This window comes from Podarcis liolepis, assembly GCF_965112155.1.
Source record: "Podarcis liolepis genome assembly, chromosome: 7".
In the NCBI taxonomy this organism is placed as follows: domain Eukaryota; kingdom Metazoa; phylum Chordata; class Lepidosauria; order Squamata; family Lacertidae; genus Podarcis; species Podarcis liolepis.
In genome coordinates, this window is record NC_139561.1 from 7,686,556 (window position 1) to 7,709,570 (window position 23,015).

Below are 23,015 nucleotides of genomic sequence, written 5' to 3' on the forward strand. Positions count from 1 at the left end.
TGTCACATAGAGGAGGGAGAAAGGTTGTTTTCTGCTGCTCCAGAGAAGCGGACACGGAGCAATGGATCCAAACTACAAGAAAGAAGATTCCACCTAAACATTAGGAAGACCTTCCTGACAGTAAGAGCTGTTCGACAGTGGAATTTGCTGCCAAGGAGTGTGGTGGAGTCTCCTACTTTGGAGGTCTTTAAGCAGAGGCTTGACAACCATATGTCAGGAGTGCTCTGATGGTGTTTCCTGCTTGGCAGGGGGTTGGACTCGATGGCCCTTGTGGTCTCTTCCAACTCTATGATTCTATGATTCTGTGATCCCGCACGGATCACGTTCGCAACCTGAGCGTTCACTGTAGTAATAATAATAATAATAATAATAATAATAATAATAATAATGGACCCATCCACATCCCACAAGCAGCACGTGGCAAAAGAATGAAGAACTTCCTGGCAGTAAGAGCTGTTTGGCCATGGAATGGACTTCCTCAGAAGGTGGTGGAGGTTTCTAAACAGAGGTTGGAGAGCCACCTGTCAGGGATAGCTTAGCTTAAAATTCCTGCAGCTAGATGACCTTCGGAGAGCTCTTGCAGCCAGGAAGGAGGGAGATACAGAGGGGGCCCTTCGCACCCACTGCCCTGGTTTCCCTCTGCAAGCTCAGCGGTGGCAGCCTCTTTGCAACAGCCCCCCAGTGGACAGAAGCCCCATCCGGATGGGGACTGAGCAACCAACTTGCCCCCCTCCATAGCAGCTCCCCCCGCCCAGACCTCAACGCGGCTGGGCTCTTCCTGGAAGAATCATAGAATCAGAATGGTTTACTAAAGATGAAGAAGTTAATTCAGTGGTGATACACTGAGCAAGAGATTTTGGTTATACAGTGGTGCCTCGCAAGACGAAAAGAATCCGTTCCGCGAGTCTCTTCATCTTGCGGTTTTTTCGTCTTGCGAAGCAAGCCCATTGACGGCTTAGCGGATTAGTGCTATTAGCGGCTTAGCGGGCTTAGCGGATCAGCTGATAAGCGGTTTAGCGGCTTAGCAGATCAGCTGATAAGCTGCTTAGCGGCTTAGCGGATCAGCTGATAAGCGGCTTAGCAGATCAGCTGTTAAGCGGCTTAGCAGCTTGGGAAAAGGGGGGGGAGGGAAAAAACCCCGCAGGAACTCGCAAGACATTTTCGTCTTGCGAAGCAAGCCCATAGGAAATTCGTTTTGCGAAGCACCTCCAAAACGGAAAACCCTTTCGTCTAGCAGGTTTTCCGTCTTGCGAGGCATTCGTCTTGCGGGGCACCACTGTAATATAATAAATAATAACAATAATTTATTATTTATACCCCACCCATCTCGCTGGGTTTCCCCAGCCACTCTGGGCAGCTTCCAACCGAATATTAAAAACAATACAGTGTCAATCATTAAAAACTTCCCTAAACAGGGCCGCCTTCAGTTGTCATTTAAAAGTAAAATAGTTGTTTATTGTCTTGACATCTGCTAGGAGGGCGTTCTACAGGGCGGGGGCCACTACTGAGAAGGCACTCTGTCTGGCTCCCTGTAACCTCACTTCTTGCAATGAGGGAACCGCCAGAAGGCCCTCGGCGCTGGACCTCAGTGTCCGGGCAGGACGATGGGTGTGGAAACGCTCCTTCAGGTATACTGGGCCGAGGCCATTTAGGGCTTTAAAGGTCAGCACCAACACTTTGAATTGTGCTCGGAAATGTACTGGGAGCCAATACAGATCTCTCAGGACCAGGGTTATGTGGTCCCGGCGGCCACTCCCAGTCACCAGTCTAGCTGCCACATTCTGGATTAATTGCAGTTTCCGAGTCACCTTCAAAGGTAGCCCCATGTGGAGCGCATTGCAGTAGTCCAATATATACAATTTTCATCATGGGAAAGGTTATGGAGACAGGACCTGAAGTTTATGGCCTGCTGTTCGTTGAAAGAAAATTATATGAAAACAATGTATTGTTGGTACCTGACTCCGAGTACAATTGTGGAAATGTACAGAAGCAGCTCAAATTTGTGCTGGAAATGTAAAAGAAAAGAAGGTACCTTTTTATCATATGTGGTGGGGTCCTGTGGGGCAGTAAAAGCTTTCTGGGAAATGATATATAATGAACTAAAGAAAACTTTTATTAAAAAACCAGAGGCTTTTCTGTTAGGTAGAATAGGTGAGGACCTACCAAAAGAAAATAAAAGATTTATGTATGCAACGATGGCAGCAAGAAGGCTTTCTAGCCCAGAGATGGAAAGAAGGAGAAATACCGACCAGAGAAGAATGGCAAACCAAACTGATGGAAAATGCAGAAATGGCAAGATTGCCATGAAAGATCAGAAACCAGGAAGACCAAGTATTTCTTAAAAGACTGGAAGAAATTTCTCGCAGTGAGGGAACCGCCAGAAGGCCCTCAGTGCTGGACCTCAGTGTCCGGGCTGAGCAATTGGGGTGGAGACGCTCCTTCAGGTATACAGGACCGAGGCCGTTTAGGGTTTTAAAGGTCAACACCAGCACTTTGAATTGTGCTCGGAAACGTACTGGGAGCCAATGCAGATCTCTCAGGCCCGGTGTTATGTGGTTCTGCTTGTGTTGGAGGACGTCACCTACCCTTTGAGGAAGCGGAAGCCGTGGGCACAGACCAGTAGGTTCCCGTGGGAGTCCACCTTCAGCAAATTCCCGTACATGGCGTCAAATACGAGGCCCCTGAGGAAGAAGAGAGGGCGGGTGAGGAGAGTGGGTCCTTTCCCCCTGGCCACCTCTGGGCTGCCAAGGCATCGCTGCTCCCTTACCTGGTGGGGAAAGTGGGGTCGTATCTATACTCCAGGATCTCATGGGGGTAGCCAATGGACACCAAGCGCTCCAGCAGCAGCTCAAAAGCCAACTCCTCGTAGTCCGGAGATTTGTACACTGCAGAGGCAAAAGGCAATTTAGGGAGCAGTGCTGGATTTACAGATAAGCTAAACAAACTATAGCTTAGGGCCCCACGCTCTTGGGGGCCCCCCAAAAAAATTTTAAGGGGAAAAAAACCCTGAATGTACATTTCCAAAATATAAGATAAAAAACAAATAAAATAAAACTTACATACAGCGACAGTGTGTATTTCACTATTAATATACTTCTTCTTAATTGTATTTCAGTTCAACAATTACAGTGGTAACTCAGGATGCAAACGGGATCCGTTCCGGATCCCCGTTCGCATCCCAAATGGAACGCAAGACGCGTCTGCACATGTGTGGGTTGCGTTTCGCCGCTACCGCGCATGCACATGACGTCATTTTGAGCATCTGCGCATGCGCAAGCGGCGAAACCCGGAAGTAACGTGCTCTGTTACTTCCGGGTTGCCACGGAACGCAACTCGAACGCGCTCAACCCAAAGCTCATTCAACTCGAGGTATGACTGTACTTTGATAAAATACATATTTTGTTATGTGCAAATGGCTTTAGATACCTGTTAGGTCCATAAATTACCATATAGCATATATATTCGGCACAAAAAACAGCGACGATTTGTTGTTGACAAAGGACAGTTGGACATATAAAGGGCCCCATTACCTTCAGTAGCTTAGGGCCTCATCAAACCTAAATCCAGCCCTTTGGGGGAGGCATTTCCTGGGTTTAACTTTGCAGGCTGGTTTGACTCCCCCCCCCCCCCAAAAAAAAAGTTGCAAAGCAAACTCAGGAAATCTTGGGCCCCATCTATCAAATACAGCCTGGTGGTCTTTTCCCCCCTTTGCAATGATTACTCCAATGACTCTAGAATATCCAAAGCAAGATGATGAAAAAAAATTTGAGGATATTGACAAATACAGAAATGCAACTGGAAGTTGGCTTTATTTAGCAAACCTATCCAGGCCTGACATATCAAATGCAACTAATGTACTTAGCAGAAAAATGTCCAAGCCAATACAGCAAGATTGGAATGCAATGAAACGTGTTTTAGGATACTTTAAAGGAACCACTCGTTATAAGCTTGGGCGTTTTTCTGCTAAGCATGTTAGTTGCATTTGTTATGTCAGGTCTGGATAGGCTTGCTAAATAAAGCAAACTTCCATTTGCACTTCCGTATTTGTCAATATCCTCAAATTCTTTTTCATCATCTTGCTTTGGATATTCTAGAGTTATTGGAGTAGCAACTGGATTCTACTTTTATTCTGTGTCATGGAATTATGAACAAGCCTAAACAATTGTTATTATTGCTATTTTAACAATGTCTTAAATTATTGTTAATTTTCTTAGTGTTGTGGTTTTGTGTGTGTGTGTGTTTTGTTTGTTTGGGGGCTTCTTTGAAAATCGCTTCGATTTTCCTACAGTCAAGCGGTGCAAAAAATTTATGAAATAATAAATAAACAAACAAGCAAATTTTAGAAAGCAATCAAAATGAAGTATCTATGCAATGTGGACAAGAACTGCAGCCCGGTGTCCCACCCAAGCCAGGCTAACTTTCCCCTGTTGCTTGTATACTCAGAGGTAGACTGCCCCTGAACAGGGAGGAACCATTTAGTATTGGTATTTGATATAAGAAAAAAAAATGGGGGGTTGACTTTGACAGCCCAACTCCCCCAAGGACTCGGTATATCCCCTTTATTAGTTGCTTTTTCACAAAAATAGCTCAAAGTGATTCAGAAAGGAAAAATTAAAGTATAAAAACAAGAGTTTTTGGCCATCTTGGGGCACAACTTTTATCATCTGGTTCCTCAGCTTAAAATTTACAGGGGTCTGTTCCCCATCTCCTTTGTGTCACATGGAAGATAGGGCAAGCTTGTTTTCTGGTGGCCTCTTACTTACTTGCGAGAGTGTAGTCCATGTCAAAGCCGAAACATTTGATCTTTTCCAGCGCCAGACTCCGGTTCACAAAGATCCTGAAAAGGAGAGGCCGTGTCATGAGGTTCCCAAGAGCCACAATCTGCCCCCTGACTTGCCGGCAATTTGGGTGTCCCATCTAATCGGCTGTGCTTTGTCTGGAAAGGACCTAGGAAACTGGGATGCAGTGTCATGGAGGTTTTCTACCCAAACAATCTTTCGAAAGGTACACACACTCCACTCTCTGCCTTCGCTGGCACAGAGTCCTTTTGAGATTGAGAAAGCCCAACCATCTTCCAGTTACTCCGAGTCTCACTTGGAGGTCATTTGGCTACGGAGAGCCCTGAGTTCTGAGTGCAAATTGTAGATCAGGGGGTTGGACAAAATGGCCCAAGCTTCCTGGAAGACCCCCATGCATCAAATTTCTTCAGGTTTCCATTTTTTTTCACTGCACCTGTTGCACACCCAGGGATGTGGGTGGCGCTGGGGGTTAAACCACAGAGCCTAGGACTTGCCGATCAGAAGGTTGGCAGTTCGAATCCCCACAGTGGGGTGAGCTCCCGTTGCTCGGTCCCTGCTCCTGCCAACCTAGCAGTTCGAAAGCACATCAAAGTGCAAGTAGATAAATAGGTACCACTCCAGCGGGATGGTAAATGGCGTTTCCGTGCGCTGCTCTGGTTCGCCAGAAGCGGCTTAGTCATGCTGCCCACATGACCCGGAAGCTGTACGTCGGCTCCCTCGGCCAGTAAAGCGAGATGAGCGCCGCAACCCCAGAGTCGGCCACGACTGGACCTAATGGTCAGGAGTCCCTTTACCTTTACCTTATTGCACACCCAAGCCTGACTCGTGGCTGCTGGTCCTGGGTGGCTCTGTGTGATGAGCCTCACAGCATCGTTGATGCACAGAGAGGGAGGGAGCTGGCCTGGAGGGCACTAAGCGTAGCTGTGTAACATTAGCAGGGCTCCTGGGCAGGCTGTGTCAACAAGTTTCCCATTACAGGGATTTATGAGCTATGAAACTCAGCCTTCCCTATTTAACACACACACCCCACGTGAACCTAACATTCACTGAAAGATTCCCCAATGCGAGATCTCGGGACCCAGACCAGCTCGCAAAGGAGTTTTTAATACATCCGCCAGCCCTTATACACTCACAGCCTTCCAGAAAAGGCGGGCTCCTCTCTCCCACCCACATTTCCTGACACTGAGCGAGGGTTCTGCCACAGGCATCCCAGGCATTTTCTAATTATGTTTTATGATACTGAGAATCATTACTGGGGCTCTGCAATTGCCCAACTGTTGCTTCCAAAGGCGCCTAGGCAAAACGCTGCTCTTCTCTTTTCTCCCCCGGGGGTCTCCCCACTGCGCGGAAGGCATAGCTGTCAACTTACAGATTTGAAAATAAGGGACCAGCAGCCTTGAAAATAAGGGATCAGCAGCCAAAATAAGGGATTTTCCGGGCACAGGTATGTTCAACTTCTGAGCCCCTCCGAGCCAAAGGCAGAAAGCCCAGCCAGCAGCCAAACGAAGCCTCAAGCGGTGGTTCCCACAGCGCAGCAACCCGGCAAAGGGGATGCAGCAAGGAAAACCACCTCTCCGCTGGGAAGCGCTGAGCAAAGGCAAGTCCCCAGGCAATGCGGCCGATTTGATCAGCACAATGCATGCAAGCTCCACCCCCCAGTCATTCTTAGACTCCTTATTGGGTAAGCAATGCAGCCAAGCAACACAGCTGGAGCCTCTCTCCTCCCTGGCCAACAGGGAGGGAGGGAGAGGAGCTGCTTCCTTTGAAACCTGGGAAATTTAAGGGACATCATCAATAAGGGACAGCAGCGGGACACGGCGCTGGGATAAGGGACTTTCCCGCCAAATAAGGGATGGTTGACAGCTATGGCGGAAGGAGTAGACAGCATACATCAGAGCCTCTTGAATTCGGGAAGAGGCCCACAGGGATGGGCGAAGAAGCAGTTATCTTTTCACTCTGCCAGGTGAATCTCCAGGACCACCAGGGCAGAGTCCCACACCCTGCACTGACTGGCCAGGAGGAGCCACAAACTTGCCCAGAGCTTGCAATCCAAGTGGCAAACTCCCTCTTGGAGTTGGCAGGTTATAGCACCAAGAGCAGAAGACGGACCTCTGTTGGATCAGGGGTGTGAGTTTCCCACAATGGGCAACTGGCTGGCCACCTTGAGAGCAGGACGCTGGCCTGATCCAGCATATGCTCTTCTTCTTCTTCTTCTTCTTCTTATTATTATTATTATTATTATTATTATTATTATTATTTCGCTCGGTGTTTCAGCTCAGTGATTCAGCACAGCTCAGAGGGTGGCTGCATCTGGCTGTGCTCTGATGCCCATCGATCCCACCTTCGTCGCCAGTGTTAAGTTGTGGGTGAACATATCAGACGACACAGCGATTCTTCAAACAGCTCTTGTTTATTCACAGGCCAGAACAGAACTGAACGGAAGGGTTCAGCCAGCCTGCTTATATAGAGCTCCAGTACAACGCAGCTGTAACCACTTTCTGTAACTATCCAATCACTGAACGTCACTTTCAATCCCTTATTTGCATATGTGGACCTGAGTGAAAACTATCTACAGTATCTCCCTGCTGGCCCAGGGTGGGAACTTCAGTACATAACAATAAATTATTATTATTATTATTATTATTATATTGAATTTATATACTGCCCTATACCTGGGGGTCTCAGGGCGGTTCAGAGAACAAAATCAAAATATAAAACCACAAAATGCATAATCAAAATAAAATTAAAAACAGCAACCCAATAACACACACCCCCTAAAAAAAATCATTTTAAAAGGGCATAGGATGTCAATCAAATCAAGCAAAGGCCTGGTTAAAAAGGAATGTTTTTGCCTGGTGCCTAAAAGTGTATCATGAAGGTGCCAGGCGAACTTCCCTGGGGAGAGCATTCCACAGATGGGGAGCCACTTCAGAGGAGACCCCGTTTTCGTGTTGCCACCCTCCGGACCTCTCAAGGAGGAGGCACACAAGAAAGGGCCTCAGAAGATGATCTCAGGCGGACCAGGTAGGTTCATATGGGAAGAGGAGTCCTTAATCAGGATGAGTGCCCAATAATCACAGCATCTGGAAGTCCCTGTGGCTTGTTTGGGGGCCGGGTTGCTGCAGCTGGCTGGGTCGATATTCCCGGGGTGGCAAAGGTCATTTTCTTGAAAGGGAAAAGGCCATCCACTCTTCAGCATCCCTCTTGGTGAGATCACCCCTTCCCACGCCACCCTGCTGTGGGCTTCCGGTCCTGCCAACTACCTCCTGGGTTCCTTGAGGAGAAGAACAGCCTGCTAGATCAAGCCAAAGCCCCATCTATTCTAGCATCCTGTTCTCTCAATGGCCAACCTGTGGGAAACCAGCTTGCAGGATTCAAGCACAAGAACACTTAATGACCACTAGGCCTAGAACTTGACCTGCCCTACCTACTAACTCACCTTCTGCAAAAGTTAGTTCAGGCCCTGGGGTGTGTCCAACATCCTGCATTGTGAAGACTGATGCAAGTAACTCATTCAGCGTCTCAGCAATTTCCTTATCCTCCTTTGACTCCCTTGTCATCCAACTGCCTCTCTAGATGGTTTCCTGCTGCTAATATATTTGAAGAGCTTCTGGTTGGTGGTCTTAATGTTTCAGCAATGTGTTCCCTGAAGTCTTTTTTGAGCATCCCTAACTGCTGTGGGACACGAGTGGCGCTGTGGCCTAAACCCCAGAGCCTAGGGCTTGCCGATCAGAAGGTCGGCAGTTCGAATCCCCGCGACGGGGTGAGCTCCCGTTGCTCGGTCCCTGCTCCTGCCCACCTAGCAGTTCGAAAGCATGTCAAAGTGCAAATAGATAAATAGGTACCACTCCGGCGGGAAGGTAAACGGCATTTCCGTGCTCTGCTCTGGTTCGCCAGAAGCGGCTTAGTCATGCTGGCCACATGACCCGGAAGCTGTACGCCGGCTCCCTCGGCCAATAAAGCGAGATGAGCGTTGCAACCCCAGAATCGGTCACGACTGGACCTAATGGTCAGGGGTCCCCTTTACCTTTAACTGCTGTGGGACACAGGTGGGACTGTGGTCTAAACTACAGAGCCTAGGGCTTGCCGATCAGAAGGTCGCTGGTTTGAATCCCCCGCGATGGGGTGAGCTCCCGTTGAAAGCACGTCAAAGTGCAAGTAGATAAATAGGTACCGCTCCGGCGGGAAGGTAAACGGCATTTCCGTGCACTGCTCTGGTTCGCCAGAAGCGGCTTAGTCATGCTGGCCACATGACCCGGAAGCTGTCTGCCGGCTCCCTCGGCCAGTAAAGTGAGATGAGCGCCGCAACCCCAGAGTTGTCCGCGACTGGACCTAACGGTCAGGGGTCCCTTTACCTAACTGCTTAAATTCCCACCCCTTCACAAGCTGAAACCAACCCTGCCTTTGGGGGAGGGCTTCCCCCCCGTACCATGAGGTCTAGAAACTAATCCTCCTTGCTAACAAAACGCCTAAGCAGATCTCACACTCACATTCTTCCAAAGGAGCTTCCAAGTTCTACATTAAATGCAATGTGGCCTAGTTGGAAGACTCCAAGCAGATTCCTTGAATGAGCAAGGGACGGAGGGAGGGAGCTGACCGCTTTGTAGGGAAGGAGTCAGTGCCTGCCAGAGGCTGCCTGCCAGCTCCTTAACTGGGGAGACGCAGCCACGTCCAAGGCACAAAGGCTGCCATTAAGGCCCCGTGGTCAGCCACAAAATGCTAGTAGTGAAGAATCGTAGAATCATAGCATTGGAAAGAAGTGCAATGAAAAAAATTGAGGTCATATATATATATATATATATATATGCTTTCGTAGATTTTCACGGGTACAGGAATGCAGGTTTTGGTGTCTTCGGGTGTCTTCCCGTGTAAGAGTTGGGGTGTCTAGGCGACGTTTCGACGAGGTCTCACTCGTCATCTTCAGGCTGGTGCTTTCGGCTTCTTGTTACTGGAACAGAGCGGGATCTCAGTGTTTGAGTTCCTATAAATACTGTAGAGGGGTGTGGTGTATTGCCTCAAAAGTTCTGGGCAGAGGGGAAGTTCCCAGGCTAGTGTTCTTTTCTTCTTTTGTTCCTTAATTACTTGAGGGATATCTTGAGTGATTTCTTGAGTGATATTCTGAGTACCACTTAGGTGGGTCATTAGGTGTGGATTAGTTGCTAAAGCCTTCGTGTCTTGACCTCTTGAATTTGTGAAGAGTTTTTTCTGGGAAGATGGCTGTACTGCACTTAGTTGTGCTTTGGCTTGGCTTCGTGTATAGGGGCGAGCTGTGGTTTTGTGCCCTGTGCCAGCCAGATCTGTGTAGGGATTGCAGGGGGGTGCAGCATCCGGAGGTGCCACTATGGTTTGGTTACTGGATGGTGTCTGTAATTTATCTGTGGAGAGGGTCTGGGTTTGGGTCTGGTGTGGTTGATTGGTGGTGGCGTTCTGTGTGCCTCTGGATCTGGTGTCGGTTTTTGTGGGGAGGGCTAATTTCCAGATGTCTGGCAGGCGGGACGTGTCGTCACGCTTGTTCATGTTGTGAGGGTGTTTCTCTATCTCGATGGCTTCCATGATTATTCTCTTGTGGTGATGTTCCATGTTAAAGAGCAATTTGGAATCTGCAAAATTAATTTCGTGTCCTGTTTCTTTCATGTGTTGGAAAAGAGAGGAAGATTTTTCTTCTTTTTTGACGGCATTCTTGTGTTCTGCGATACGTGCATTTATTCGTCTGTTTGTTTGTCCAATGTACGTGGCTGGGCAGACTTTGCAGGGTATTTCATAGACCCCTTGGTTTTCCAACTGGATTTTATCTTTGGGGTTTCTGAGGATATTGGCTATTTTTTGGTTGGTGCAAAAGGCTGTTTTGATATTGTGTTTATGGAGGATTTTGCTAATTTTATCTGTAGTGCCCTTGATATAAGGAAGGAGGGCCATGCCATTGTTTTCTTCCGTGTCTTGGTTTTTGGGGGGTGTTTCTTTTTGGATTAGCTTCTTAACCCTGTTTTGCTGGTATCCATTGGCGATTAACACATTTGAGAGATTCTGTAACTCAGTTGTCAAGTGGTCTTTGTCAGCCAGGCGTTTGGTTCTGGAGATGAGGGTCTTGGCTACGGAGTTTATTTGTGCAGGGTGGTGGTGTGATTGAGCATGTAAGTAGCGGTTGGTGTGTGTTTTTTTCCGGTAGATAGTGTGTCCTAGGGAGCCATCAGGTTTTTTGTAGATTAGGACGTCAAGGAAGGGAAGCTGGTTGTTGGCTTCTATTTCCATAGTGAATTGTATTTTGGGGTGTAGGCTGTTGAGATGTGTGAGGAAGCTATCTAGTTTTTCTTTCCCGTGTGGCCAAATTACAAAGGTGTCGTCAACATATCTGAGCCAAAGTTTGGGTTTGTGTTCTGACTTGTCTAAAGCATTGGTTTCAAAGTGTTCCATGTACAGATTTGCGATGACCGGTGAGAGGGGTGATCCCATAGGTGCTCCTTCTATCTGTTTGTATCTTTGTCCATTGTGGATGAAGTACGTGTTGGTTAGGCAGTGGTTGGTCAGGTCCAGGATGTATTCGGGGGGATTGTATTTGTTTTGGATGGCTGTCAAGGCTTCATTAATGGGCACTTGTGTGAAGAGAGATACAACATCGAAGCTCACAAGTAGGTCATCGGGATGTAGGTTTTGCTTCTTTATTGTTTCTATGAACTGGAAGGAGTTAGTAACGTGTGAAGCGATGGATTCTGCATAGGGCTGAAGTTGCTTAGCGAGAAATTTAGCGAGATTTTGTAGAGGTGAGCCTATGGAGCTGACTATTGGTCTGAGTGGTGTTCCTTCTTTGTGTATCTTGGGGAGACCGTAGAGTTTGGGGCATCTGGATGATTTTTCTCTGGGGATGATTCTTAGCTGGATTTCTTCACTGATAGGAGAGGCTTTTATTTTGGATTTGGTGGTTTTTTCCAGATAGGTGGTGGGATCTGTTTTTATAGGTTGGTAGGTAGGGTCTTGGAGTAGATTTGATAGTTTTGCTTGGTAGTGATGAACACATGCTTGGTAGTGATGAACACATCGGACTACCAAGCAAAACTATCAAATCTACTCCAAGACCCTACCTACCAACCTATAAAAACAGATCCCACCACCTATCTGGAAAAAACCACCAAATCCAAAATAAAAGCCTCTCCTATCAGTGAAGAAATCCAGCTAAGAATCATCCCCAGAGAAAAATCATCCAGATGCCCCAAACTCTACGGTCTCCCCAAGATACACAAAGAAGGAACACCACTCAGACCAATAGTCAGCTCCATAGGCTCACCTCTACAAAATCTCGCTAAATTTCTCGCTAAGCAACTTCAGCCCTATGCAGAATCCATCGCTTCACACGTTACTAACTCCTTCCAGTTCATAGAAACAATAAAGAAGCAAAACCTACATCCCGATGACCTACTTGTGAGCTTCGATGTTGTATCTCTCTTCACACAAGTGCCCATTAATGAAGCCTTGACAGCCATCCAAAACAAATACAATCCCCCCGAATACATCCTGGACCTGACCAACCACTGCCTAACCAACACGTACTTCATCCACAATGGACAAAGATACAAACAGATAGAAGGAGCACCTATGGGATCACCCCTCTCACCGGTCATCGCAAATCTGTACATGGAACACTTTGAAACCAATGCTTTAGACAAGTCAGAACACAAACCCAAACTTTGGCTCAGATATGTTGACGACACCTTTGTAATTTGGCCACACGGGAAAGAAAAACTAGATAGCTTCCTCACACATCTCAACAGCCTACACCCCAAAATACAATTCACTATGGAAATAGAAGCCAACAACCAGCTTCCCTTCCTTGACGTCCTAATCTACAAAAAACCTGATGGCTCCCTAGGACACACTATCTACCGGAAAAAAACACACACCAACCGCTACTTACATGCTCAATCACACCACCACCCTGCACAAATAAACTCCGTAGCCAAGACCCTCATCTCCAGAACCAAACGCCTGGCTGACAAAGACCACTTGACAACTGAGTTACAGAATCTCTCAAATGTGTTAATCGCCAATGGATACCAGCAAAACAGGGTTAAGAAGCTAATCCAAAAAGAAACACCCCCCAAAAACCAAGACACGGAAGAAAACAATGGCATGGCCCTCCTTCCTTATATCAAGGGCACTACAGATAAAATTAGCAAAATCCTCCATAAACACAATATCAAAACAGCCTTTTGCACCAACCAAAAAATAGCCAATATCCTCAGAAACCCCAAAGATAAAATCCAGTTGGAAAACCAAGGGGTCTATGAAATACCCTGCAAAGTCTGCCCAGCCACGTACATTGGACAAACAAACAGACGAATAAATGCACGTATCGCAGAACACAAGAATGCCGTCAAAAAAGAAGAAAAATCTTCCTCTCTTTTCCAACACATGAAAGAAACAGGACACGAAATTAATTTTGCAGATTCCAAATTGCTCTTTAACATGGAACATCACCACAAGAGAATAATCATGGAAGCCATCGAGATAGAGAAACACCCTCACAACATGAACAAGCGTGACGACACGTCCCGCCTGCCAGACATCTGGAAATTAGCCCTCCCCACAAAAACCGACACCAGATCCAGAGGCACACAGAACGCCACCACCAATCAACCACACCAGACCCAAACCCAGACCCTCTCCACAGATAAATTACAGACACCATCCAGTAACCAAACCATAGTGGCACCTCCGGATGCTGCACCCCCCTGCAATCCCTACACAGATCTGGCTGGCACAGGGCACAAAACCACAGCTCGCCCCTATACACGAAGCCAAGCCAAAGCACAACTAAGTGCAGTACAGCCATCTTCCCAGAAAAACTCTTCACAAATTCAAGAGGTCAAGACACGAAGGCTTTAGCAACTAATCCACACCTAATGACCCACCTAAGTGGTACTCAGAATATCACTCAAGAAATCACTCAAGATATCCCTCAAGTAATTAAGGAACAAAAGAAGAAAAGAACACTAGCCTGGGAACTTCCCCTCTGCCCAGAACTTTTGAGGCAATACACCACACCCCTCTACAGTATTTATAGGAACTCAAACACTGAGATCCCGCTCTGTTCCAGTAACAAGAAGCCGAAAGCACCAGCCTGAAGATGACGAGTGAGACCTCGTCGAAACGTCGCCTAGACACCCCAACTCTTACACGGGAAGACACCCGAAGACACCAAAACCTGCATATATATATATATATATATATAAAATAAATGTTCATAAATGCACCAACCAAGCACATACATAGATATCATAGCTGTCAACTTTTCCCTTTTCTTGCGAGGAATCCTATTCGGAATAAGGGAATTTCCCTTTAAAATAGGGAAACGTTGACAGCTATGATAGCTATGTGGACCACATGTCTGGAGCAGCACAGGAAGACCGCCCTGAAACCATTTTGACTCCCAAACTGACCAAATGTTTTCTCTGCAAGCAGGGACGGGGTGAGGGAACCTTCCCATTGTCTCAGGAATTGAGTAATCCGCATTTTAATGGGTGACAGACTATCAGGAAAGGCAATCAGATAACCTGGCAAAAACAACAACATTCAAATTTCTGTTTTAAACCACCTTTTCTGTGATGGAGGTATGTGGGGGGTGGTCTTGGGTTACACCCCTTCTGTGATGTATGTATGATGTATGGAGGGGTGGTCTTGAGCTCCAGGGCAGGGAATTTAAAATGTCTATATAAGGGCAGGCACACCTTTGTTCTGGGTCCTCCTCCTTTCCTGTGTGCGAGGGAAGCACCCTGTTGCAACAGTTCAATAAAGATTAGGCTTACCAGCTGCTTTGCTTCTCAATATTCTCTGGTTGGCCTCTGTTATTTTCTCCTACCGACAGGTAACCCACCTAAGGACTCTATATGGGCTCTTGGATACCCCATAAGGGAAGAAGGGCAGATATTGTTTACAACAAGAAGTCATCAGGTCCAACCCCTGGGAATGGAGTGATTCGTCCTGTCCACCCTGTCCTAGGGAGGTGTTAGCAGAAAGGCCTTGAGCGGCCAAGGGACAGCCCTGACCTCAGCGCATGCGTCAGAGCTTTGCATCATAAGCGGTGGCTTTACCTTCCCTATCAGAGTTTGGAAAGGGTCCCCTGGCTGCTTCCCCCAGTGCCAGCTGATGTAATGGGCTCCGGCAGTGCCCACACAGGAGGGCGACCTTTCCTCCCTTGGGGACGGATCCCTCTCTTGCCAAAGCAAGGTCCGCCAGGAGAGGCCAGGAAGGAGGTGTGTAGCCAGAAGTCATCCTGGTAGGGTGAGCGGAGGCCCCGGCCAAAGGTTAGAGACCCTCCTGTTTGCTTTGAGCCAGTGCAAATAGTCCTGACTCTGGCAGGACACCACTTTACCTACAGCTCCCAGAGCTGACCCTGCAACTTCCATGGCTCACGATTACGTAAGAACATCAGAAAATACTGATAGTGGGATTCTGGGATAGTGGGATTCTGGGAAAATATCTATAACGAACTGAGAAAGACGTTTAGATTTTCATTTGGGGGAAAAACCCAGAATCATTTCTCCTAGGTATCATGTCAGAGGAAATAAAAAGAATGGTCAGACCAACATTTACCATATTTTTTGCTCTATAAGACTCACTTTTTCCCTCCTAAAAAGTAAGGGGAAATGTGTGTGCGTCTTATGGAGCGAATGCAGGCTGCGCAGCTATCCCAGAAGCCAGAACAGCAAGAGGGATCGCTGCTTTCGCTGCGCAGCGATCCCGCTTGCTGTTCTGGCTTCTGAGATTCAGAATATTTTTTTTCTTGTTTTCCTCCTCCAAAAACTAGGTGTGTCTTGTGGTCTGGTGCGTCTTATAGAGCGAAAAATACGGTATGTATGCAACTACGCCGGCAAGGTTATTGATTGCTAAAAATTGGAAAAGCAGCAGCGTCCCAACCAAAACAGACTGGTTATCTTAAATGATGGAATACTTCCATATTGCCGAACTAACAGGGAGGATAAGAGGAGATATGGTACAAAAAGTGAATAAGGAGTGGGCTATCTTTAAGGAATACATCAACATTTATGTGGAAAAAGTAGAATTTCTGACAGATATTGAGTGAATCCAGAAAATGATTTGAATGAAAGGAGAGTAAAGTCAAGATAGAAGAAGAGATTAAAGAAATAATGAAATGCGTTTAAGCTAGTTGGAAAAATGAAGTAGTGTAACAAGAACGGCTGGAAGTCAAGTCACGTGGTGGGTGTCCGTGTGGGGTAGGTGTGTAGGTATGTTGATATGTACAGTATAGGTAGGTATTATATAATGTAGGTATGTTTTATGTTATGAAAATTAGGTAGTGTGTTGTGTACGTGTATTGTGTAAATGTATATGTATGTGTTTTATATGTTAATAATGGTGTTTTTTTTTAAATAACATCAGAAGAGGTTGCTGGATCAGGCCTAAGCTCAGCCTCCTGTTCTCACAGTGGCCACCCAGTGGGAAACCTGCATGCAGGATTCGAACACAAGAGCCCTCTCCCCTCCTGTGGTGGGCAACAACTGGCTTTCAGAAGCATTGCTGCCTCTGACTGTGGAGGCAGAACGTAGCCCTTGATAGCTCTCTCCTCCATGAATCTGTCTTACCTCCTTTTAAAGCCACAAGAAGTTGCTTTATACCGAATTAGACCTTTGGTCCATTGAGCTCAATACTGTCTACACTGACCTACACTGGCTCCCCGTACGTTTCCGAGCACAATTCAAAGTGTTGGTGCTGACCTTTAAAGCCCTAAACAGCCTCGGTCCAGTATACCTGAAGGAGCGTCTCCACCTGCATCATTCTGCCCAGACACTGAGGTCCAGCACCGAGGGCCTTCTGGCGGTTCCCTCACTGCGAGAAGTCAAGTTACAGGGAACCAGGCAGAGGGCCTTCTTGGTAGTGGCGCCCGCCCTGTGGAATGCCCAAATGTGAGAGAACAACAACTACCAGACTTTTAGAAGACATCTGAAGGCAGACCTGTTCAGGGAAGTTTTTAATGTGTGACATTTTAATGTATTTGTAATCTTTGTTGGAAGCCGCCCAGAGTGGCTGGGGAAACCCAGCCAGATGGGCGGGGTACAAATAATAAATTATTCTTATTATTATTGGCGCTGTGGGTTAAACCACAGAGCCTAGGACTTGGTGATTAGAAGGTCAGCGGTTCGAATCCCGGCAATGGGTGAGCTCCCATTGCTCGGTCCCTGCTTCTGCCAACCTAGCAGTTCAAAAGCACATCAAAGTGCAAGTAGATAAATAGGTACTGCTCTGGCAGGAAGGTAAACGGCGTTTCCATGCGCTGCTCTGGTTCGCCAGAAGCGGCTTAGTCATGCTGGCCACATGACCTGGAAGCTGTACGCCGGCTCCCTTGGCCAATAAAGCGAGATGAGTGCCACAACCCCAGAGTCGGCCACGACTGGACCTAATGGTCAGGGGTCTTCTTCTTTTTATCATCATCATCATCATCATCCCAGAGGCATCATTCGCCCGCAGAGCTTGTAGCCAGGGCTGCTGCATTAAACTGCTGTGCAAGCCTTTGGGAGGCAGAGATGTGAGAGGGCATCTAAGGAGGGAGGGAAGGAAAGAGGGACAGAGGCTAGTGTTGCCTGCAGCGCCCCTGGCCACCATTCAAGACACACTGGTTGAAAGCCACTGGCATAGGGGATTCACTCCATCACCTCGATCATTCGGGTGTCCCCTTTCTGAAACTTGTCCAACTTGCAATATCCTTTGGATAGGTGAGGTGGCTAGAATCGTGAATAGCATTGCAAATCTGGTCACACCGTAGATTTGTATAACAGCCTTACATCACTGGCAGTTTCGATTTCTTTCCAGGGGATACCTAGCAGGGAGTCTGCCTTTCATTTTTACAGCTGCCGCACACCGGATCACCATCTTCCTCAAGCAATCTACTGCGACCCCAAGGTCTCATTCCTGCGGAAGTTTATAGAATAAGATCTAAAAGATTGCTTTGCACTTGCTTTCGCTGAACCCCGTTCAGTGGCGTAGCGTGGGTTGTCAGCACCCGGGGCAAGGCAAGTAATTTGCGCCCCCTAACCCGTGGATTTGCGCCCCCTAACCCTAACCCCCAGATGTTGCGCCCGGTGCGGCCAGCCCCCCCTGCACCCCCCACGCTACGCCACTGACCCCGTTTACCCTTTTAAAATCCACTCACTCAGCTTCGAGAGATTCTTTTGGAGCTCTCCACAATCCCTTTTTTGCATTAGCTACCCAAAACGATTCGGTCTCATCGGCAAACGTGGGTTGCTCTCTGCTCACCCCTAACCCTACACCACTGATGATGGGGACAAAGCAAAAACTGATGGCACTGGGTCTTCCTCTTCTGGTTGGCCTTCTCCTTCACCCACCCCAGTCCCAATGGGTGGCTTTGCTGCCTGCCGGTGTCCTCTTCCCCATCTCCCTATCTCCCAAGAGGTCTCTAGATTGCAGTTGAATGCTGAGACAGAGCGATCATGGATTTGTACAATTGTAGAGTTGGAAAGGTATGGGACGCAGGTGGCGCTGTGGGTTAAACCACAGAGCCCAGGACTGGCTGATCAGAAGGTCGGTGGTTCGAATCCCTGTGACGGGGTGAGCTCCCGTTGTTCGGTCCCTGCTCCTGCCCACCTAGCAGTTCGAAAGCACAAAGTGCAAGTAGATAAATAGGTACCACTCTGGCGGGAAGGTAAACGGCGTTTCCGTGCACTGTACTGGTTTGCCAGAAGCGGCTTAGTCATGCTGGCCACATGACCCGGAAGCTGTACGCCAGCTCCCTCGGCCCATAAAGCGAGATGAGCGCCGCAACCCCAGAGTTGTCCGCGACTGGACCTAATGGTCAGGGGTCCCTTTACCTTTACCTAGAGTAGGAAGGCACCCCCAGGGTCACCTGGTGGAAATTAGGAAGCTGGCAGTGCCCCATTTTGCCCTGACGGACCAGGCCCCCCGCAGGCAGCCACGGGTGCAACAGGGAAGCAGGAAAAGCCACGAGGTCAGGGTCTCTCCCATCTTCCTTGCCAACAGGAGGTGAGCGGAATCTGAAGGAAGCGAGGAAAGTGCCGTCAAGAATCCAAGCTTCCCTGACCCAGATCTGAACCAAACCCCTCTCGGAATGCAGATGAGGCTGATCTGGGTTCTTTACTGGCGGTTGAAAGGAGATGTCACATGGCAGATAAAGATGATGGATTTTTCGGAGCTGGACGACCTGACTGGAAGAGTCCGCGACCAGGAGGAGGAGGAGTACCAGGAAGAATGGAAGAAATTTAAAGACTATTTAGCTAAATATGTCAAGATAACTTAACTGGGAAAGCTTGCAAATATTAGATAGGCTTAGGATTGAAATATGTAAGGATAAGATTTAAGATATTTAAAGCGAAATTAGAAAGAACGAAAGATGTTAAGTGATCAAGCGATTTTTTTTGAGAAAATTGATTTTGGAAAACTGTTAAGATGATATACAGTGGTACCTCAGGTTAAGTACTTAATTCGTTCCGGAGGTCCGTACTTAACCTGAAACTGTTCTTAACCTGAAGCACCACTTTAGCTAATGGGGCCCCCTGCTGCTGCCGCACTGCTGGAGCATGATTTCTGTTCTCATCCTGAAGCAAAGTTCTTAACCTGAAGCACTATTTCTGGGTTAGTGGAGTCTGTAACCTGAAGCGTATGTAACCTGAGGTACCACTGTATAATGAAATTCAACCAAGGGGATTTGAGGAAGTCACTTAATAATTTTACCAAGATTGAAGCAGGATGTCTGTATGTTTGTATGTCTGTTTGTTTTTGAATTTTTGGAAAATTAATTTTTAAAAAATTGGAAAAGAAAGAAAGAAAGGAGATGTCACAAGGGCCCAGCGACACCTTTGCCACAGAAGGGCCTCAGGAGGGATCTTTTGACACCCCCACCTAGGCTGCATATTCAGCCGCCAGTGCCGGGAGGAGGGACCCTTGTTGTTGAGAGACAGCGTGGCATAGTGGTTAGAGTGTTGGACTAGGACCCAAGAGACCAGGGTGCAACTCCCCACTCAGCCACAGAGCCCACTGGATGTGACCTGGGGCCAGTCCCTTGCTGCCTCTCAGCCTAACCCACCTCACAGGGTTGTTGTGGGGGATTAAATGCCCCCTTGAGGAAACAAGAAGAAATTCCAATGAAAGAAGAATGGCGGACGAAAATAATGGACTATGCAGAATTGGACAAAATGACAGGAAGGATTCGAAACCTGCAGGGCCAGAGATTTACAGAAGATTGGAAGAAGTATATGAGCTATTTGAAAAGCAATGGTAACCAACAAATTACATTAGTAGGACTACAAGAAGTTTTGTAAGGAGGAATATATGAAGTGCTACAAAGTAGATAAAGAAGAGAGATATTGGTTACGAGTTTTAAATGTAACAGGGGAAATAAGCAATGTATACTAAGAGATTAGACTGGAACATTTTCAGACAGGACTGATGGAAGTAAAAAAAAAAATTGAATAAGATGTAAAAATATTTTTAAGTACTGTTGAAAATGGTATGTTGAAAAGAAACTAATAAAAATTAATATTAAAAAATAAATAAATGCCCCCTTGAGCTCTGTGGAGAAAAAGGTGGGATATAAATACAGTAACAAAAATTAAAATAAACAACGACGACGACAACAATAATACGGGAGCACCCCAAAGGTAAAGTCCTTCCCCTCCTATCTCCCCCAGCTTGAGATTCTGGGCCTGCAATGCTGTTTGGCAGTTCAGGACTGACCGCCCTCCAGGGACACCCCATTTCCCCCCCCCCAGCCTCCCTGTCCATTGGGTCCTCTGCCTTCAGGGCAACTTCCCTGCTGACATTGTCTTTGGGGGGGGGGGAGCGTGTAGTCCTGGCCCCAAAGAGCCAGCAGGAGGATAAAGCAAGGAAAGGCCTTGGCAGGAGAAGAGGAGGAGGGGGGGGAGAGAGAGAATACAAGTTATTAGAGCAGAAAGCGCTTTTGAGATGGAAATGAGCCCTGAAGTGGAAGAGAGGCCAATTTGGATGCAGCAAAGCTTCCTTCTCTGACCAGGAAGGGCCTGCTCCTCACCCGTCCCCAGTAACACTCATTTACCGTATTTTTCGCTCTATAACACGCACCAGACCATAACACGCATGTAGTTTTTAGAGGAGGAAAACAAGAAAAAAAATATTCTAAACGAAATAGTGGATATATGATTTTTGTGGTTCATGCTGTGGCCACAGACATGTGATCTGACAGTGAGTTTGGAGTAGCCCAATGCAAAAATCCTGAGGATCCATGTGGATCCATGCTTTGTAACCACGGAGGAGGGAAGGAAGGGGAACCATGGATCCTCTGCTCACGACTGCAGCAGATCCCCCCCCCCCGCCACCCGCAGGCATTCGCTCCATAACACGCACCGACATTTCCCCTTACTTTCTAGGAGGAAAAAAGTGAGTGTTATGGTGCAAAAAATACAGTATTTCATTTTTACCCTACTTGATTGTAAAGGAGAAACCTCCAAGGGGTTCACGAAAGAGATAAAACGATAAAATTATCGCCAAGAAAAATTAGCAATAATAATTGAAGACATCCGTAACATTAAAATGGCAATGGACTAAAAACCGATTAAGACTAGCATCCACTTTCTGAACACCTGGGTAGGCTTGTACTAATGAAAATGATTTTAGCAGGCAACGAAAAGAGTGCAGTGAAGACGTCCGCCTGCTGTCAAGAGGCAGGCAGTTCCAAAGTGAGCGTGCTGTCACCCTAAAATCTAGTATTTAGGTCTTATGTGGCAGAGTCAGCTCCGCTATTGGAAGCAATCAAATTAGGCGTTTATGGGGCGAGGTGATCTTGCAGGTAAACTGGTTAAGTAACAGGTAAAAATGCTGTTAAGTAACACCTTGAACTTGGCCAGGGATCATATCTGCAACCATTGTATATCTCCGAGTGCAGGTGGAGGAGGCAGGAGCGGCACTGCTCCCATCAATAATCCACTTTCTTCATTGACCCCCCCCCCCGCACCATATTCAGCTGAAGAGAGACATATTCCCCCACCCCTGCCCAACAAGCGCCCGCGTCCTCAAAGGGGACCAGAGGAACTCCCTGCCACTGGATAAACAAACATCACAGCCACTGCCAAGAGATCGCACTCAAAAACACTCCCTTGCACCACACGCTCAGAGGGGGAGCCCGCTGCCCCCTTTTTACGCCCCCCCCCCAACTCTGCAGAGCAGCTGGCAGCAGCCTCTTGGCCCTGGGCTCCCTAGGAAGGTAGCGGACTCTCCTTCCTTGGCTGGCCATCGGCCTGGGAGTCTTGTGATTGCTGCCTTGCAGGGGGGTTAGACTGGATGACCTTTGGGGTGCCCCTTCCAGCTCTCCAGTTCGACGGATGCCGCCCGGCATGCTCTCCCTGGGTCTGGAGGTAGCAGCGCCTCCCCACGCCCCGATGGTCCCGCTGCCCCCTTACCGGTGATGGTAGTCCCGCTTGATGGGGGCGCGCGTCTCGGGGGCGCTCAGCTCGGCGCGGGGCTCCATGGCTCCGTCGGCGGGCTCCCTGGCGATGCTGCCCATCCTCTGACAGCGGCTGGCGCGGAGGAGGAGGCGGCGCGGAGGCGGCCTGCTCCCTTTTACCCGGGAGATAGGAGGCTATCAGCCCGGCCCAGCTGATGGCCCTCCTCCTCCCGCCCCCCGCCAGCCCATAGCCTCCCGGCCCCCCTTGCTGCGCCTTGGCTTGGAGGGCTGCCCCGCTCGCTCAGGCTGGCCAGCGCCCCCGCCTCCCCGCCACGACTGCGCTCCCCTGCCGGGGACTTTGCTCCTCCTGCCGGTGCGTATTTTTAGCCTCTCCCCCCACCAAACACAAACACCAGCTCCCCGTCCTCTTCTTGCTCCCAGGCAGCCATCCCAGCTGCAGGCGGACCCCTCCCGGGCCTGATTGGGGTGGAGAGAGTGGGGCGGGAGAGAGAAGGGGTGGGATCCTGCAAAGAGCTCTCTGCAAGATGCGCGCATTTGCAGCTCGCCGGAGGCGCTTTCCAGAAGCGCGCCGGGCGCTCTGGAACACACACACACACGCCGGACCTCTCCCTCTCTCCGTTCCTCGCAGTTTCATGCCAGCGATCCTGAGATCATAAGGCGATCTATACACCATAAACCTATGGCGCGACCGCATTGGGAAGGCTGCCCGCGGTTCTCGCTGCCAAAGGGATGTGAGAGAATTGGGACAGGCTCGGAAAAAGGCAACCAAAGCCATCAAGGGGCTGGAGCGACTCTCC

The 23,015-nt window shown here is 48.2% G+C and overlaps 1 protein-coding gene across 1 annotated transcript in view; it reads right to left on the minus strand.

Annotated features, from left to right (window-relative positions):
* The window catches only part of NT5DC4 (5'-nucleotidase domain containing 4), a 44,289-nt gene extending 21,740 nt beyond the window's left edge, over positions 1–22,549 (minus strand). The window contains exons 1-4 of the mRNA XM_083514289.1: positions 22,214–22,549; positions 4,764–4,837; positions 2,768–2,885; positions 2,586–2,681 (exon numbers count right to left, since the gene is read on the minus strand). Of these exons, the coding sequence (XP_083370415.1) occupies positions 2,586–2,681; positions 2,768–2,885; positions 4,764–4,837; positions 22,214–22,317 (392 nt within the window). The 5' untranslated portion in view covers positions 22,318–22,549. The remainder of the gene's footprint in view (positions 1–2,585; positions 2,682–2,767; positions 2,886–4,763; positions 4,838–22,213) is intronic.
* Between the last annotated feature and the right edge of the window lie 466 nt (positions 22,550–23,015).